This window comes from Pseudophryne corroboree, chromosome 7 (assembly GCF_028390025.1).
Source record: "Pseudophryne corroboree isolate aPseCor3 chromosome 7, aPseCor3.hap2, whole genome shotgun sequence".
Classification (NCBI taxonomy): domain Eukaryota; kingdom Metazoa; phylum Chordata; class Amphibia; order Anura; family Myobatrachidae; genus Pseudophryne; species Pseudophryne corroboree.
In genome coordinates, this window is record NC_086450.1 from 507,367,638 (window position 1) to 507,388,433 (window position 20,796).

General features: G+C 48.8%; 1 protein-coding gene across 1 annotated transcript in view; it reads left to right on the forward strand.

Moving 5' to 3' along the window:
- Positions 1–2,586: 2,586 nt before the first annotated feature.
- LOC134945854 (uncharacterized) overlaps positions 2,587–20,796 on the forward strand; it is a 30,268-nt gene continuing 12,058 nt past the window's right edge. Inside the window, exons 1-7 of the mRNA XM_063935392.1 lie at positions 2,587–2,842; positions 8,466–8,798; positions 13,508–13,807; positions 15,248–15,532; positions 16,713–16,799; positions 17,762–18,130; positions 18,390–18,722. Of these exons, the coding sequence (XP_063791462.1) occupies positions 2,797–2,842; positions 8,466–8,798; positions 13,508–13,807; positions 15,248–15,532; positions 16,713–16,799; positions 17,762–18,130; positions 18,390–18,722 (1,753 nt within the window). The 5' untranslated portion in view covers positions 2,587–2,796. The remainder of the gene's footprint in view (positions 2,843–8,465; positions 8,799–13,507; positions 13,808–15,247; positions 15,533–16,712; positions 16,800–17,761; positions 18,131–18,389; positions 18,723–20,796) is intronic.

Genomic DNA, 20,796 nt, shown 5'->3' on the forward strand with positions numbered 1-20,796 from the left:
TTCCGTATCTATAATGGCTGCACGCAAGCTCCTGGGTCCGGGGAGGCCCACACTGCACAATCTGCCCCCATATAATTATACGTATCCACTAGAGTCCCGCGGAGACTCTGTAACTGCTAGAAGAGGCAGCAGGACAACCGTCACCGCACTGACTCATGGGATGCGACCGTGTCAGTAAAAGCGCATGTTAAGTGGCTAAACACACGCACATAACAAAATGACACAGGTCTCCGGGAATATGGCCGCCACACCATTTTCCTGGTGATCAGTGCCCATGCGGGACTCTGGAGAGGTGCGTAGGCCTGTGTACACCACTCGCCTGCACCTGCTAATGATTCTGAGTCGGATGCAGAGTCGGCGTCCTTGTGTATTTTCCTGCAGCCGGATCTGCGTTTTTATGCTGAGGTACCACCGGTTGCACCATGGAAACTTGCAGCAGCCTTATAGTACAGCCCTTTAGTATGGCCTCTATGTGTATGTAGCGCATGCCTGTTACCCCACAGTCGCCGCTCACGGACGCCCAATATAATTTCCAGACCCTGCGTCCGAATCGACTACGTCTCTACAAACAAAAGCGTGATGCATGTGCCGTTTCACTCAGCCGCTCCACTGCGCCTGACAGCCATGCTGCGTCCAGCTGACAACCAGGCCCTGAGACTGTGATCTCCACTGCAGCAGGGACTGATATGAATGATATATATTCTCCGTCCAGCGTAACACTGTGATATGGGGGTCTATTTACTATTTACTAAGCCTTCGATGGAAATAAAGTGGAGAGATAGTACCAGCCAATTAGCTCCTGTCATTTTTCAAAACACAGCCTGTAACATGTCAGTTAGGAGCTGATTGGCTGGTACTTTATCACCATCCAAGGCTTAATAAAAAGACCGCATGGTTATCGATCGGCCCCCTACACCTATGTGATGATCCTGTGGTCTATTCAGAGCAGGAGCCTGGGAACCGGGGGGGGGGGGGGGGGGGAGGGGCTGCATAACGCCATCTTCTTTCGGCGTTATCATTGCAGGGTTTCTTCAGGTATTTTTTAACAACTGATTTTTAGTAAATATCAGCAGATCACATTTCCCATTACAATTATGGGAAATGTGATCTAATTATTGATGTTATATTTTGCAAATTCTCATCCAATTGCTCAGTATTACATTTAGGTGATAATATAGGGGTAAATTTACTAAGGTGGCAGATTTTTAGAACTGGTGATGTTGCCCATAGCAACCAATCAGATTATATCTATTATTTGCTAGAAGCAGCTACATAAATAGTACGTAGAATCTGATTGGTTGCCATGGGCAACATCACAAGTTCTAAAAATCTCTCACCTTAGTAAATTTACCCCATAGTGTGAGAAAGGTGCGGACACACCAGTTTTATGGGTCTATTTATCACCATCCGCATCTAATGATGGGGATGACAGGTGATATACTCGACCCATCTCGCACTGCGATAACTGAGTACATCGCATGGATGTATTAATTATCGCATGGAGGGACAGAGCTTGTGAGCAAGCTCTGTCCCTGCGATGCCTCTTCGCAGCATCATCGGGGTATTTTTCGTAAAAAATACCCCGGTGGCCTGCAAGCGCGTACGATGCATCCCATCGCTCCCGCCGCCACTGGGTCCCCCCATCGCGACTACCCCCGCGCCCGGTTAAATTACACACCCACCCTCCCCCCCTGGATTCATACTCACCAGTCCAGAAGCCGATGTCTGCTGCTCCGGTGAGCGCTGCCGGGGGCCGGGTCCTGGACAGGTGAGTATGGTTTGGGGTTTTTTTTTTTTACAAGTGATCAGCTTGTGTTTCCATCGGACACACACAGCTGATCACTGGAGCCCGGTACCTGCACAGCTTTCTCTGCCAGGGGGCAGAGAAAGCTGGGCAAAAGGGTGCCTATCGCAGTGCTGCCCTGTGATCTCGCCAGCCTGAGCTGGAGTTAATATCACAGGGCACACTGCAGTGTTTTTCTAATTTTTTTTTTTTTTAGTAAATTCGGCCACATCACATTTCCCATTATAAGTATGGGGAATGCGATGCGGGTTACTAAAAAAATTACAATTAAAGGGTTTGGAGCAGTTTTTCATGAAAACTGCTCCAAATGCCCTTTATACATTCAGGTGATACTAAGATAATGTTAATAAATAGGGTGTGAAAACAGAAAACCCCCTTTTTCGCATTATTTTAGTAAAATAATGTTAATAAATAGACCCCTTAGTTTGATAAATACACCCACAACTCTTCTTAGTATAAATGGATGATGTGTAATATAATACCATGGAACATCCCTCCGTCGTGTGAAACGCTTCTGTAGCGCAATGTATGGAAACGCGGGGAAAGCAGATGATAAATACACATCTGCACGTTGGCAGAGCGAGCTGCGCCGCAGCTAATCGCTGTCATTAACCAGCGTGTACACGTGTCATCCCCAGACGCCTGGGATAGTGGCACGCTAATGTGCGATCACACACCACCTGGGGATTCCCGGCACCAGGGGCAATAAATAACAATGCTCCAGCCTGTGCCGGCACAGAGCGCAGGATAATGCAGCAGGGAGACCTCCTGGAGTAACCTGTGCCGCACACTGACCAGGGACCTCCATCCACAGCCCATGCCCCACTCCCCTCTGGGGCTGCAGTACCCCTGTCTATGAGGTAGGGGCTTGCATTCCTGCACCATTTGCATCTGATGATGATGGGTGGTCTGCCAGCCCCCGGTAGGAGGAGACACAGCTCAGTGACAGTAGGTTTGGGAGGCCCTGGTCACCTCTGTGATCCGGTATTACCATGTCCTCCTGGGTCCTCATCCTGCTGCAGATGGTGACAGCAGCCTGTGAGTATGACAGCAGCGCTGCATGGAGGGGATGCTGCAGCGTTATCATGTCCTTGTGGTACTGGATGTGACTGTAGATCTAGACTGAGCATCTCTCCATCTGTCTGTGTGTGCCGGTCACTGTGCACGGCTCTGGGAGGAGGCTGCGTGTCTCCTGGACCTGTAGCTGTGCAGCTGTCAGCACTGGGGTATTGTACCTTTGTGTGGCATTGTGCTCTTTGTCCTATGCTGCTGGACGCTTCAGCGCTTTTGTATCCAGTCGTGGTGATCCCTGATCTATCTCCCATTGTTCCCCTCTGCTACATTGTGTCCGGTCCCTGCCAGGAAACTATTCCCGGGGGGATTCCCTGCGACGTCTGAGGTGTCAGAATGTGCTCTGAACATCTAGAATGGGAATGCACTAGGCCTGGTCCCCTATACATGCCACACAGGGGCCAGCCTATGGGGTCACGGCACAGCGCAAGCAGGTACAAGGTAGGACAGAGCAGCACAGCGTGTAAGGTAAGAGCGCAGGATGCAATGCTGCATGGACCGCTGGAAAACTCTGGGGTCTATATGTACTAAGCCTTGGAGAGAGATAACATGTAGAGAGATAAAGCACCAGCCAATCAGCTCCTGACTGTCATGTTACAGGCTGTGTTAGAGAAATAGACAGTTAGGATCTGATTGGCTGGTGAGAACAGAGCTGCATGTGACAGGGGCAGTGACATGATGTGAGGAGGGGAATGGAGGCAGCAGGAAGCCACAGACTGAGAGTTATATAGTGGGAGGAGCAGTGTTCCCAGCAGCACAGAGTATATCAGGAGATGAGTGATGTGTTAGTGAGGACAGAGCTGCATGTGACAGGGGCAGTGACATGATGTGAGGAGGGGAATGGAGGCAGCAGGAAGCCACAGACTGAGAGTTATGTAGTGGGAGGAGCAGTGTTCCCCCAGCAGCACAGAGTATATCAGGAGATGAGTGATGTGATAGGACAGGGCTGCATGTGACAGGGGCAGTGACATGATGTGAGGAGGGGAATGGAGGCAGCAGGAAGCCACAGACTGAGAGTTATATAGTGGGAGGAGCAGTGTTCCCAGCAGCACAGAGTATATCAGGAGATGAGTGATGTGTCAGTGAGGACAGGGCTGCATGTGACAGGGGCAGTGACATGATGTGAGGAGGGGAATGGAGGCAGCAGGAAGCCACAGACTGAGAGTTATATAGTGGGAGGAGCAGGGTCCCCAGCAGCACAGAGTATATCAGGAGATGAGTGATGTGTCAGTGAGGACAGGGCTGCATGTGACAGGGGCAGTGACATGATGTGAGGAGAGGAATGGGGGAAGCAGGAAGCCACAGACTGAGAGTTATATAGTGGGAGGAGCAGGGTCCCCAGCAGCACAGAGTATATCAGGAGATGAGTGATATGTCAGTGAGGACAGGGCTGCATGTGACAGGGGCAGTGACATGATGTGAGGAGGGGAATGGAGGCAGCAGGAAGCCACAGACTGAGAGTTATATAGTGGGAGGAGCAGGGTCCCCAGCAGCACAGAGTATATCAGGAGATGAGTGATGTGTCAGTGAGGACAGGGCTGCATGTGACAGAGGCAGTGACATGATGTGAGGAGGGGATGGAGCAGCAGGAAGCCACAGACTGAGAGTTATATAGTGGGAGGAGCAGGGTCCCCAGCAGCACAGAGTATATCAGGAGATGAGTGATGTGTCAGTGAGGACAGGGCTGCATGTGACAGGGGCAGTGACATGATGTGAGGAGGGGAATGGAGGCAGCAGGAAGCCACAGACTGAGAGTTATATAGTGGGAGGAGCAGGGTCCCCAGCAGCACAGAGTATATCAGGTCTGATTCAGAAGAGCCTAACGCAGGCGATATCAGAGATACTATAGCAGAGGTATCTCCTGCATTAAGCTAACACTGAGGACCGCAGTCCCCATTACTGACCATGGCAACTATTTACTAAGCTCCAAAAAGCTTTGCGTAGGTTGGCCCCATTAGCTGGCTGTGGAGGCATTATTGCAGGAGAGGGATTTTCTGATCCCTCCCAGGCAGCCTCCATCCCTCTCCCATACAGTGGGGGTCATTCCGAGTTGTTCGCTCGTTATTTTTTTTTCGCAACGGAGCGATTAGTCGCGAATGCGCAATGTCCGCAGTGCGACTGCGCCAAGTAAATTTGCTATGCAGTTAGGTATTTTACTCACGGCATTACGAGGTTTTTTCTTCATTCTGGTGATCGTAATGTGATTGACAGGAAGTGGGTGTTTCTGGGCGGAAACTGGCCGTTTTATGGGTGTGTGCGAAAAAACGCTACAGTTTCTGGGAAAAACGCGGGAGTGGCTGAAGAAACGGAGGAGTGTCTGGGCTAACGCTGGGTGTGTTTGTGACGTCAAACCAGGAACGACAAGCACTGAACTGATCGCAGATGCCGAGTAAGTTTGGAGCTACTCAGAAACTGCTAAGAGGTGTGTAATCGCAATTTTGAGAATCTTTCGTTCGCAATTTTACTATGCTAAGATTCACTCCCAGTAGGCGGCGGCTTAGCGTGTGCAAAGCTGATAAAAGCAGCTTGCGAGCGAACAACTCGGAATGACCCCCAATGTACTTTCTGTAGTGTCTCTCTATGCAGTAAAGTGGTAATGATAGCGGGACAGCCAGAGGCAGAACTCTGGGAGGCAACGGAGTCATCTGCCGCCGGGCTCCTGCTCTGAAGGGGGCACCTCTCCTCCCATTCTGTGACACCACTGAATTAAGTTAATTGATAGCTGCCGCTGTCTTTTCAGTGGCCGACTTCCTCACTGGTCCCTGCACCTTACAAATCACACCCTCTTTATTATACTGAATATACACATTTTACAAGTGTCACACCCAGGATTAGAAACCACAACCTATTACACTGGAAGCCGACACCTTACTGATGAAGCTGTTTGCGCCTGTATAGGAAATATGAGAATTTTAACTATATGAAGATACTTCTCTGACAATTACACGTAACTTCCTATAGGTAGAATTCTCATGCTTACTGTGCAGGAGCAAATAGCTCCATCAGTAAAGTGTCTGCTGTTAGTGTAACAGGTCATGGGTTCTAATCCTGGGTATTATTTATTATTATTATTATTATTAGCAGTTTCTTATATAGCGCAGCATATTCCGTTGCGCTTTACAATTATTAGAACAACAATTATAGAACAAAACTGGGCAAAGACAGACAGACAGAGGTAGGAAGGCCCTGCTCGCAAGCTTACAATCTATAGGGGAAAATGGTATGACTGTTAAGAAATGTGTAATTTAAAATAAAAGTCAATTAAATGTATAAATACAATATATACATTTTTTTTCAGAACACTACACATACACACACACACACACACACACACACACACACACACACACACACACACACACACACACACATTTAATTATCTTAATATAGGAAATAGGGGGGGCACCAATATTTATCTTGCCTCCGGGCAACTGGGACGAATTTACGCCACTGGGGACAGCCTCTTATCGGATGCAATGTACCAGCAAGAGCTTCTTGATCAATTGAAAAGAAAAACCATTCCTTATTGGCGATAAGGAATGGCAGTTCAGGGGGGGTCTATTTCCGAGAAATTATCAATGACCTCCAAATCAGCATCTATTGTGCATGTAGTACCAGTAGCTACCACTTGGGGGACTCTTACCACACATTGTGAAAGTCATTCATAATAAAAATCAATTCAATGTAAACATTTTATAAAAGGATCAGCCCCCTCCCAGGCCCAGACTAATATAACCAATCCTATAGCCTGAGCAGGAACCCTGCACTTACTGTCCCCCTGCTATAGCCCTGCAGCTGGTTAGTTATTTAGCCAGGGGCACGCTGCATGTTAAATGTATTTATTTTCTGCAGTGTCAATGGGAGCCCCAGCAGCTACTGAATCACTGTTATATAACAGCGCTGCGTGTAAGGAGACGGTCACTGAGGCCAGCACTGTGAGAAGCCTCTGCAATGCGATGCAATGTGTTACCTTAAAGCAGGCATGTCCAAACTGCGGCCCTCCAGCTGTTGTGAAACTACATATCCCAGCATGCCCTGACAGAGTTTTGCTGTCAGAAAATGCTAAAGCTGTGTCAGAGCATGCTGGGATGTGTAGTTTCTCAACAGCTGGAGGGCCGCAGTTTGGACATGCCTGCCTTAAAGCAACGCAGCGCATTATATAAGCAGCACACCAGTTCCCAATTTAATATTGAGAACCACTGATCTATGGAATATGAGACCAGCAACTTTACGAGTGAAGTGGGCAGCCGGTGACGGGTTTCGTGCTGAATTGCGTCATCGTGGCCCCGCTTCACATTGCTGGTAATTGTGGCTTTGTCTAGCACGATAACACAAACGTTGTCACACCCCTGCCCCGCCCACTTCCCCCCGGAGTGGGCACAGCAGGAGTCGGTAACCATGGCTTTGGCAGGCCAGGGCTTATTTTGTCACATGGTGTGTTTGGATGTATGACACATCTGACTATTGTCCGGCAATCAGACAGTTGTGTAGAACGTTCCATAGGGGACCTTTGTTGTAGAGAAAAGGGAAGGCATGATGCTATTATATAGTGCAGCGAGGTCGCATCTGTCATACACAATACTACTGCACACGGGGACGGGACTATGAGGCCCATTTATCAATGGTCTCATATTCAATGCGATCTGGACACGGTATCAGCGCCCAGGAATCACCTGGATGTATTAATGAGCATCCGCAGCGACAGGGGCTCCAAAAGATGTCCCCCTGATGTGCTATGGCGGCTGCTGGGGTGAATCTGCATGTGCGCGGTCAGCTCTGACCACACAATACAGCAACCACTTCCAAAGCGGGTTCTGGGGGAACCTTCTGCTGACCAGCTACGCAATGTATAGCCCATAGGCTACAAAGGAGCCATTTTCAGAAGGCAGTCGCTGTGGGGACCAATATCGGGAATGCACCGCATTCTGGATATTGACAAATCTGACAGAAATCTATGGGGGATGCGGCTGCCGGTGGGGATGGAGCGATCACAGCGGGTATCGGAGGTATTGCTGCGGTCCCTCCTTCATACATTTGCAGGATACGTAATATTTGCGGCTCACACCCGAAAACGGGTGTTTTGGTGAAAATTGTGGCATATATACAATGATAAATGGGCCCCTATAACCGTTATCTGTAACTATATTGTCTGGCCTAGAGGTGAGTGGGCCCGCCAATGCCCATTCCTCTGCTGTGCCGTCCCAGGCTATACTCACCAGAGCTTGTGTGGGCTCTTGCTCATACCCATGTTGGCTTCTCTGTGCTATCAGCGTCACATTAAAGCTGGGTGCACACATTTACAGTCATACCTGACACATACACACCATTCAGAACCATCTGCTGGAAATCACGTGACTGGAGGAGCGGCAGCAGAGTGGTGAGTAGTGCCAGACATTGTACCATCGCGTAACAGAAATACTAGCATGACCGTAAGACCAGATCAGCAGATCAGACCAGACGGTGGCTGCGCACATAGTCTTACAGTATCTCACCACGAGGTTGTGAATCTCATGATCTGCCGGACAGTTGTATAGGTGTGTACCCCGCTGTACTGCATAGGACCTTACAGCGTAACCTCTGTCCCCCTCAGGTGCCCAGCTGCAGGTCACCACCTCCCCTGTTCCTGTTGTCACCGAGGAGGAGGCCACAGCCATCTTGCAGTGCAAGTTTACCTCAGGCGTGACCCCCGTGGACCCTGCCCAGGTGCACGTGGTTTGGAAGAACGATGGAAAGAAGGTTTTGTCCTACGTGGAGAAGATCACGGCTTTCAGACCCGGGGCGGAGATCACGGAAGAGCTCCTGGCACAGGGCGATGCCACACTCTCCCTCCCTAATGTCACCCAGGACGATGCCGGATTGTACTCCTGCAGTATCCGCCTGGCCACCGAGCAGGGGATGCAGAGTGTCAGCCTGATTGTCAAAGGTGAGAGTCGTTTGATGAAATATGGCAATGTGTCGTACACACTGATGATGACTCCATTAATTCCCGGGAAACATTTTCTGCATACTTACACACCACATGTTGATATATGGAACTTATAGGCTGATTTATCAAAGGCTGAAAAGCCGCAATAGGGCTTTCTCTTCATTACGACACAGTATAATGAAGAGTTTCTGGTGGTAGATCTGCATTCCCCGCGCCCTTGCACAGAAGTCCCTGCCATGTATTGTATTCTCCCAGTACAAGCTGCCATCTTACTGAAGGAACACACTGTTCAGTGTAACCCTGTCATTCCACCACAGCCCAGTAAGAATAGAAGGTGTCACCTGCGCACTGTGCTACAGATAGCGAATGTGTCTCAGGCATCTTTAGGACACTGTGCTGATGAAATGTTATAGAAAGCAATCCACACTGAACTTCTGCAAATAGAGTAGGCCTGTGCATCACTCACACTGTGCCTGTGCATCACTCACACTGGGCCTGTGCATCACTCACACTGGTCCTGTGCATCACTCACACTGTGCCTGTGCATCACTCACACTGTGCCTGTGCATCACTCACACTGGTCCTGTGCATCACTCACACTGGTCCTGTGCATCACTCACACTGGTCCTGTGCATCACTCACACTGGGTCTGTGCATCACTCACACTGGGCCTGTGCATCACTCACACTGGTCCTGTGCATCACTCACACTGGTCCTGTGCATCACTCACACTGGGTCTGTGCATCACTCACACTGGTCCTGTGCATCACTCACACTGGGCCTGTGCATCACTCACACTGGGCCTGCTCATCACTCACACTGGGCCTGCGCATCACTCACACTGGGCCTGTGCATCACTCACACTGGGCCTGTGCATCACTCACACTGGGCCTGTGCATCACTCACACTGGTCCTGTGCATCACTCACACTGGTCCTGTGCATCACTCACACTGGGCCTGTGCATCACTCACACTGGTCCTGTGCATCACTCACACTGGGTCTGTGCATCACTCACACTGGGCCTGTGCATCACTCACACTGGGCCTGTGCATCACTCACACTGGGCCTGTGCATCACTCACACTGGGCCTGTGCATCACTCACACTGGTCCTGTGCATCACTCACACTGGGCCTGTGCATCACTCACACTGGGCCTGTGCATCACTCACACTGGGCCTGTGCATCACTCACACTGTGCCTGTGCATCACTCACACTGGTCCTGTGCATCACTCACACTGTGCCTGTGCATCACTCACACTGGTCCTGTGCATCACTCACACTGTGCCTGTGCATCACTCACACTGGTCCTGAGCATCACTCACACTGTGCCTGTGCATCACTCACACTGGGCCTGCTCACCAGTCACACTGGGCCTGTGCATCACTCACACTGGGCCTGTGCATCACTCACACTGGGCCTGTGCATCACTCACACTGGGCCTGTGCATCACTCACACTGGTCCTGTGCATCACTCACACTGGGCCTGTGCATCACTCACACTGGGCCTGTGCATCACTCACACTGGGCCTGTGCATCACTCACACTGTGCCTGTGCATCACTCACACTGGTCCTGTGCATCACTCACACTGTGCCTGTGCATCACTCACACTGGTCCTGTGCATCACTCACACTGTGCCTGTGCATCACTCACACTGGGCCTGTGCATCACTCACACTGGGCCTGTGCATCACTCACACTGGTCCTGTGCATCACTCACATTGGGCCTGCTCATCACTCACATTGGGCCTCCTCACCACTCACATTGGGCCTGTGCATCACTCACACTGGGCCTGCTCACCACTCACACTGGGCCTGCTCACCACTCACACTGGGCCTGTGCATCACTCACACTGTGCCTGTGCATCACTCACACTGGTCCTGTGCATCATTCACACTGGTCCTGTGCATCACTCACACTGTGCCTGTGCATCACTCACACTGGTCCTGTGCATCACTCACACTGGGCCTGTGCATCACTCACACTGTGCCTGTGCATCACTCACACTGGGCCTGTGCATCACTCACACTGGGCCTGTGCATCACTCACACTGGGTCTGTGCATCACTCACACTGGGTCTGTGCATCACTCACACTGGTCCTGTGCATCACTCACACTGGCCCTGTGCATCACTCACACTGTGCCTGTGCATCACTCACACTGGTCCTGTGCATCACTCACACTGTGCCTGTGCATCACTCACACTGGGCCTGTGCATCACTCACACTGGTCCTGTGCATCACTCACACTGGGCCTGCTCACCACTCACACTGGGCCTGCTCACTACTCACACTGGGCCTGCTCACTACTCACACTGGGCCTGCTCACCACTCACACTGGGCCTGTGCATCACTCACACTGGGCCTGCTCACCACTCACACTGGGCCTGCTTATCACTCACACTGGGCCTGCTCACCACTCACACTGGGCCTGCTCACCACTCACACTGGGCCTGCTCATCACTCACACTGGGCCTGCTCACCACTCACACTGGGCCTGCTCACCACTCACACTGGGCCTGCTCACCACTCACATTGGGCCTGTGCATCACTCACACTGGGCCTGCTCACCACTCACATTGGGCCTGTGCATCACTCACACTGGGCCTGCTCACCACTCACACTGGGCCTGCTCACCACTCACACTGGGCCTGCTCACCACTCACACTGGGCCTGCTCACCACTCACATTGGGCCTGCTCACCATTCACACTGGGCCTGCTCACCACTCACACTGGGCCTGCTCACCACTCACACTGGGCCTGCTCACCACTCACACTGGGCCTGCTCACCACTCACACTGGGCCTGCTCACCACTCACACTGGGTCTGTGCATCACTCACACTGGGTCTGTGCATCACTCACACTGGGCCTGCTCATCACTCACACTGGGCCTGCTCATCACTCACACTGGGCCTGCTCACTACTCACACTGGGCCTGCTCACCACTCACACTGGGCCTGCTCACCACTCACACTGGGCCTGTGCATCACTCACACTGGGCCTGCTCACCACTCACACTGGGCCTGCTTACTACTCACACTGGGCCTGCTCACCACTCACACTGGGCCTGCTCACTACTCACACTGGGCCTGCTCACCACTCACACTGGGCCTGCTCATCACTCACACTGGGCCTGCTCACCACTCACACTGGGCCTGCTCACTACTCACACTGGGCCTGCTCACCACTCACACTGGGCCTGCTCACTACTCACACTGGGCCTGCTCATCACTCACACTGGGCCTGCTCACCACTCACACTGGGCCTGCTCACCACTCACACTGGGCCTGTGCATCACTCACACTGGGCCTGCTCACCACTCACACTGGGCCTGCTCACTACTCACACTGGGCCTGCTCACCACTCACACTGGGCCTGCTCACCACTCACACTGGGCCTGTGCATCACTCACACTGGGCCTGCTCACCACTCACACTGGGCCTGCTCACTACTCACACTGGGCCTGCTCACCACTCACACTGGGCCTGCTCATCACTCACACTGGGCCTGCTCACCACTCACCTGGGCCTGTGCATCACTCACACTGGGCCTGCTCACCACTCACACTGGGCCTGCTCACTACTCACACTGGGCCTGCTCACCACTCACACTGGGCCTGTGCATCACTCACACTGGGCCTGCTCACCTCTCACACTGGGCCTGCTCACCTCTCACATTGGGCCTGCTCACCACTCACACTGGGCCTGCTCACCATTCACACTGGGCCTGCTCACCACTCACACTGGGCCTGTGCATCACTCACACTGGGCCTGCTCACCTCTCACATTGGGCCTGCTCACCACTCACACTGGTCCTGCTCACCACTCACACTGGGCCTGTGCATCACTCACACTGGGCCTGCTCACCTCTCACACTGGGCCTGCTCACCTCTCACATTGGGCCTGCTCACCACTCACACTGGGCCTGCTCACCATTCACACTGGGCCTGCTCACCACTCACACTGGGCCTGTGCATCACTCACACTGGGTCTGCTCACCTCTCACACTGGGCCTGCTCACCACTCACACTGGGCCTGCTCAGTTAGAGACGAGTCGCATGTTCTTAGCATGGTAACAGGGAGTAACAGAGCATGACTGACATTTACTTACTGCTGGTCAAACACATACCAACCGTCAGGATCGCTTTCCAATCTGTTTATAAATGTGGGTGGACAAATTGAAGATAAAATGTCTGTTTGATGCTTGGACCTATGGCCGGATCACATTTAGACCAGATGTTGGTGATGGGAAGAGACTACACCCGAGCAGACAGCGATTGTCCTCTGACAGCGATTAGGAGCACGCCCAACAATTATCCTTAGATCATTCTTGTCCATAACTCTCGTTTTGGGTAATATTCCTCTCAGAATTGGTAATAATGGGCATAATGACTTCAGTTGGTATTGGTATATATAACTTACTATATTATAAATATGCCAAATTATATCTTTATTTCTGGCTTAATGATACTAAAGCTTAGTAGTAGAATCCATGGACTCTGGAGAGATGCCACCAAGGTGAAATGCATGTTCATATGGAACATACATAAGGAACAATAGTGATTACTCCTCCTTGTTTACAGAAATTAAAATTAATGAAAATGAAAGTATTCCTCAGAGAGACCTATAAGGGTTTAGACGTGGACGAGTTGTGTCATAAACTACAGTCTGTGCCCCCAACCACTGACCCGTGTCTCGCCTCCAGACCACCGATACATCAGCGTTGACGGGACCACCGTAATCATGAACCAGTCTAACGAGTTACGCTGCTCAGCGAGTAACCTGTCGTCTTCTGAGGTGACGTTCCAGTGGGTGAGGGACGGCGTGGTCCTCAGCACCTCCGCCCCGCATTTGGTGGAAGGTTCCGTCAGTCAAGGGTTTAAGGTGCAAAGCTCCTTCTGCTTCACTCCCGTCCTCGGGGACGACAAGGCCCATTACATCTGCCAAGTCGTACAAAAGAAATCTTCCCACGCGCTCAAGAAATCGTTCCAGCTGACGTTTGGAGGTAAGTCCTTATGTTCTCCGCCAGTCAGGCGCACTGATAGATAGTCACAGCTATTACATAGTGGCGGGGGTTTCGTGCTATTGCTCTCATGAGGTAGAAAAAGCGTATGAGGTAAAGACAGAAAACCGTGTCATCAATATATCCAGGTATAGGGGCATATTTATCACAATACGCATGTTTAATCTGGATTAGAAGTGTTAATTACACCTCAACTCAACATTTACTAATGTTGGGGCACCGGGACAGAGCTTCTGAGAAAGCCCAGTCCCGTCAAAGGGTTAAATGCAAAGGTTCAGAACGGCCAGCGCAATGCGGATTCGCAACTGCCGGGCTGCGCATGTGCCAGAATGGGCCGACGGAGGTAATAGAAGGGATAATATAAACAGTACTGTAGAGGATAGGGATAGGGATCACCACTCACCAAGGAGTTCCATCACCATATAATGGTATAGTACCACAGGCTGAGTGCAGGTCATGGAACTCCGGGTGACTTTTATCATCCTTCTAACTGAAACAGTACAAGATATAGGGGGACATTTACTAAGCAGTGATAAAAGTGGAGAAGTGAGCCAGTGGAGAAGCTGCCCATGGCAACCAATCAGCTGCTCTGTATACTTTTATAGTATGCAAATTATATATGTTACGTCAATGCTGATTGGTTGCCATGGGCAACTTCTCCACTGGCTGACTTCTCCACTTTTATCACTGCTTAGTAAATGTCCCCCATAATGTTATAATGACACTCATAAAGTGCTTAAAAAATATTGTCAAAGGAACATATACAGACCTGTCCTCAATATGAAATGTGACGCAAGACACCAGGCAGGGGTGAGCCACCAGATCCCATGTGACCCTGCCAGGGGGAGGACAGTCTTTTTTGCGTATTTTATCAGAAAATGTGTCTTAGACGCAAAGTAATGCGGCTAGGACGCACACCAGCAGACTGTACTGATTAAGTTGATATCCGACACTTGCACAACGGAATATGCAGCGGAAAAAAAGCTGCTGAATTGTAGCACTTCATATACAGATTCTGACCCAGTCGCACGAAGATAAGTGTTGCATATCAAATTTATCGGCGCCTCTCCTGGTGTGTCCTAGACGCATTGCATTGCGACTAAGACGTATTTTCGGGTAAATAGATGCATAAAAGATGCAGAGTCTCATGGCGCAGAGAGGGGGCTGTTTGGCACGGATGCAGCACAGATGTATGTGGACATATCTGTAGGGATGAAGAATAGTATTCATCCCAATAGGTATCATCTATAAAGATAGGGACAGCATCCACCTAATCATTATTTTATAAGCCAATTGAAAACTAGATACATTTGCAATCACAGGTTCTAATTACAAATCGTTCTCTGTACCGTACCTTCATGGGCTGGGAAACAAATGAGCAAAGTAACAACAAAACATCCTCTCTATCGCGTTGTCTTCCAGTTCGGCCAGAGGTCTCCTTCTACCTCTCAGGCAAAGGCCAGAAGAACTCGTCCTTAATCTGCCTGGTGTCGGGGTTCTACCCCGATGACCTGAGCCTGGCAATAAAGAGAGAAGGCCAGCTCCTGGGGTACAAAACCAACAAATGGAGGAACGCCAACGGCACCTACACTCTAGAAGCCGCTTACCGCACCAACGTGACATACACGGACAGCGACGTGGATTACTCCTGCACGGTCTACCACCCTACGGTTCCCGGGGGTTCCACCGAGAAGCTGAGGTTCTTGGGTGAGTTCGTTAACAGGCGACCAGAAAGGCCTTCATGAAACTAAAGAAATAAAGGTGACACATTTAGAGTTGGACCTACCTCCATTTGTGGGGTGTAATATACACATGTTCATTCCCTCACTAAAGTGTGTCCAGAGTTGTTAGCAAACCAAAAAAGTTAGCAATTGGGCAAAACCATGTGCACTGCAGATGGGGCAGATGTAACATGTGCAGAGAGAGTTAGATTTGGGTGGGTTATATTGTTTCTGTGCAGGGTAAATAATGACTGCTTAATTTCTACACTGCAATTTAGATTTTAGTTTGAACACCCCCCCACCCAAATCTAACACTCTTTGCACATGTTACATCTGCCTCCCCTGCACTGCACATGGTTTTGCCCAACTGCTTACTTTTTTGGATAGTTAACAAACCTGAATAAGGCGCAGAGATTTCAGTGTATCTTAGACTTGTGCCTTTATGCCTGTAGGTGCAGAATAGGGGTGGCCAGGCACTACCTTGGGAATGTCACATAATGGGACTTGGATGCATCCCAGATACGCTTTTTGGGGAGCAGATCTCTTGCATCTGCTGGAGGCCGGGTATAAAGTCATGTGATAACGATGATGACCTCTGATTGGCTGATAGCTTATTAACCCCTCCTGCTAATAGTACTGCGGTTACCGGCGCCCTGGTGATATTGTGCCCAGTTGCATCTGTCTGTCCAGATTTGTCATTTGCATTTGGCCTATTGCAGGAAATAGGATTACCATTGGATCTATGCAGTAATAACAGATATGGGGGTGTTTGTATTTACTTACATGACTTTTGCATGTATTAATGTCCCTATACTATTCTCCTTAGAGTACAGTATGTTATTCCTCATTACATTATATTGTGGGCATGTTACTGTACTGTGTACAAATAGGGTAATGTGATTTTTGCATTTAGAACTAACGCAATCAAGTCATATCCTCTATGCTATTACTGGCGTAAGTATACGCATTTATACACCTGGCGTACTACAGAATGCTTCCTGATTTTGTCCTAAAGTACGGTTCGGTTTAGGCTGGTGCAAAAGTCCATATTCAGGTGTAAAGTCCATGCAGCAATGGGCACAAACAGCAGAATAAAGGCACATTTCCTGGCTAGGGTTAGGCCACATTAGTGCATGTGTCTAACTCCTTTCTGTCTGTCCTTGCAGTTGACACGTATGTACCGAAAGCCCTATGGATTTCTGCGGCTTGTGGCTTCTTACTGGTATTCGGAATTCAGATTTTCTGCAAACACGGTAAGACGGAGATCAAGCGGTAAGACTGTAATAGGTGGATGTAATTTAATGTAGAGCCGGGAGACAGTGCAGGGAATTATGTTACGACATGGTTGTATTTACCTACTGGAGCGTCCAGCAGCCTCCCAAATTGGTGAGTCTAGCTTTTGCCCATTAGTAACCAATCAGATTCTATATGGCATTTTATCCAGTACGTTCTATATGATAGCTGCAATATGATTGGTTAAAATGGTCTGCACCTCCCTCCCTCTCTTAATGACTGTATTCATAATCATAGTTAGCATTAATAACTGGGTTGGGGCACAATGAGTTTCTTTGACAGGAACGGAGACAGCACCACAGAATGATAACATGATTTGGGGGAGCTTGTGGGGAGGTCGCAAAGGTTTTTCTTAAAAAGGAGGACAGTGAAAGGTCATTGTTGGAATGTAGAGGTCAGTAAGCCACAGGGGCACAAAATGGGGCCCGGGGACCTTAGAATTTGATATTGGTGTTTATCATGTGCTATTGAACAAAAAATTTGGGGTCCCGTAATTTAAAAAACTCTATATACCATGGGCATGCTGACCTACTCTCCCTGGACGTCCGGCAGACTCACGAATTTGACTCTCGGAAGAGTAGGTGGTTCTCCCACATCTTGCCCTCTTACTATTGGAATTGGCAGGATGGTGAGAATAATGCTGCGAATCGCCGCCCCTTGGGGAGGAGCAAGGGCAAGTATATTGACAGTCTATAGGAAGCTAGTCATTTCTGCCCCGCTTCTCTGCATAAACCCGGGGCAGGTCTAGTGCTTCACGTCATTAGGTCTATGCAAAGGGGCTATGGCCTACACACCAATGGTCAGGCACAATGGAGGAATTTGTAGATATGGGTGAGCTTGGCGTTACTGCTCATTTATAACGGTATCCTGGGCAAACGTCAGCTGAGAGTCTTTTCTTCCTCCCTTCTCTGTGTCCTTGTAGTGACTGACGTCTCCATGTGCAAGGACTGGACCGAGGGCAGCATAGCAGTCCTGAAGTGCAGCATTGCAGGCCGGTACCCTAAGACCATCACCGCAGTGTGGCTGATCCGGCAAGGCGAGAAGGAGATTGAGGTAAAGGAGCGGGGCTCCCTCCACTCGGCCGGGGACTACCGAGAGCTGCAGGAGCAGGATTCCTACACCTGCTGGAACATCCTGAAGAGCACCTTTGTGGGTGGCATTCGCCACTCCCTGTCCTCCATCCTCTGCTTCCAGGTGCGCAAGGAGCAGCACGAAGGGGCAGAGTTCATCTGCCGCTTCATGAGAGCGGGAAAGATTCTGCAGGAGAAGAAATATTTCGGAACCGTGCTGGGTAAGGGCAGGAACACAGGTCACACGTGACATACATGGTCCGTGCTAATCTCTTACTTCTGTATCTCTGAGTTCCATTATCTCTATCAGTTGAAATCTTTCAATGATAGTTTCTCACAAATGAACACGTATTTGGTAACATTCGCTTATACGTGGGTAGGAAGGTCCAGCACTCCAGCTGCTGGACATCCGTCACCACATAATGAGACCCAACTTCTGGCTCCCCTTTCTTAACATTTTCCATTTTTTTCTCCCACCAGATAATTACGGATTCTACTCGGTTTCTGAAGTTTGTGTCCCCGAGCTCTCTAACGAGGGCGAGAAGTTGACCCTTAGCTGCGCTATGCGGGGGAATGTTCCCCACGAGATCCGAGTGATGTGGGAGAAGTACTTGAACGAAGAGCGGACGATGATCGTGAAGGAACAAGATCCCAACTACCAGGTCACCGAGAACAAGTCTCCGGGGCAGATCTGCTCCTTTCTCACCTTCTGCCCAACATGTGAGGATACCGGAGCCGTGTTTACGTGTTCGTTCACTGAGAACGAGGGTCGGGTCCTCGCAGAGCGCAGCTCAAAGCCTCTGAAAGTGGCCGGTAAATACTCTCAATGTCCCATAAGCTCTTACGTAGGAGGCCAAGGTGTATACGGTGGGCTGCTTGATATTGTACACTGAGTGACTTCCCCAATATGTCTCAAGCCTCTTCAGTGCTAGAGGGGAATGGCCTATATCAGGAATATGTCCCACAGTATGGTGGATCCACCATTTTATAGAAGTAGGAGGAGGCATTGGTCAAACAAAATATTGAATGCCTATCTGGGGTGGGGACTGCATGCATAGTATATTGCAGGTTGTAGGAAAGGGACAATATAATGTCATGTCTACCTCATTTAACCATAAGCTATAATATAAAATCTAATATTATCTAATATATATAGTTTTTAAAGTTGTTTGACAAGGCTGATAGTTGTGTTTATTCTTCATAAATGGTCACAACTGGACATGCATGAGATGAGGTGGGGGTTCCAGAACTATATGCAGTTAGCCAGCATTCAAATGTTAACAGCAGAGCAAAGTATTTCAGCTCATCCACATCATTTGTGTCAATGAGGTAGATATATCTAAACTTGGAGAAAAATAAAGCACCAAGCAATCAGACGCTAGCTGTCATTTGTCAAACACAACCTGTAACATGACAGGTGGTGGCGCTAATAGGCTGGTACTTTATCTCTCCAAGTTTTCATACATTTCCCCTAGTGTGTATGTTTGAAGTAGAAGGAGTGAAGCCAACGTGCAGACAATGGCAGCATCTAAACATTAACTGTCTTGCTCTTACTACAAAACAGACTACCTCAAATAATTATCCTCCAGCAATAACAATGCTGCCTAATACAGGATAATAAGCGATAACAATGCTGCATTATACAGGATAATAAGCGATAACAATGCTGCCTAATACAGGATAATAAGCGATAACAATGCTGCCTAATACAGGATAATAAGCTATAACAATGCTGCCTAATACAGGATAATAAGCTATAACAATGCTGCCTAATACAGGATAATAAGCTATAACAATGCTGCATAATACAGGATAATAAGCGATAACAATGCTGCATAACACAGGATAATAAGCGATAACAATGCTGCATAACACAGGATAATAAGCGATAACAATGCTGCCTAATACAGGATAATAAGCGATAACAATGCTGCCTAATACAGGATAATAAGCGATAACAATGCTGCCTAATACAGGATAATAAGCTATAACAATGCTGCCTAATACAGGATAATAAGCTATAACAATGCTGCATAATACAGGATAATAAGCGATAACAATGCTGCATAACACAGGATAATAAGCGATAACAATGCTGCATAACACAGGATAATAAGCGATAACAATGCTGCCTAATACAGGATAATAAGCGATAACAATGCTGCCTAATACAGGATAATAAGCTATAACAATGCTGCATAACACAGGATAATAAGCGATAACAATGCTGCCTAATACAGGATAATAAGCGATAACAATGCTGCCTAATACAGGATAATAAGTGATAACAATGCTGCCTAATACAGGATAATAAGCGATAACAATGCTGCCTAATACAGGATAATAAGCGATAACAATGCTGCATAACACAGGATAATAAGCTATAACAATGCTGCATTATACAGGATAATAAGCGATAACAATGCTGCATTATACAGGATAATAAGCGATAACAATGCTGCATTATACAGGATAATAAGCGATAACAATGCTGCATAACACAGGATAATAAGCGATAACAATGCTGCATAACACAGGATAATAAGCTATAACAATGCTGCATTATACAGGATAATAAGCGATAACAATGCTGCATTATACAGGATAATAAGTGATAACAATGCTGCATAATACAGGATAATAAGCGATAACAATGCTGCCTAATACAGGATAATAAGCTATAACAATGCTGCATAATACAGGATAATAAGTGATAACAATGCTGCCTAATACAGGATAATAAGCGATAACAATGCTGCATAATACAGGATAATAAGCGATAACAATGCTGCATAACACAGGATAATAAGCGATAACAATGCTGCATAACACAGGATAATAAGCGATAACAATGCTGCATTATACAGGATAATAAGCGATAACAATG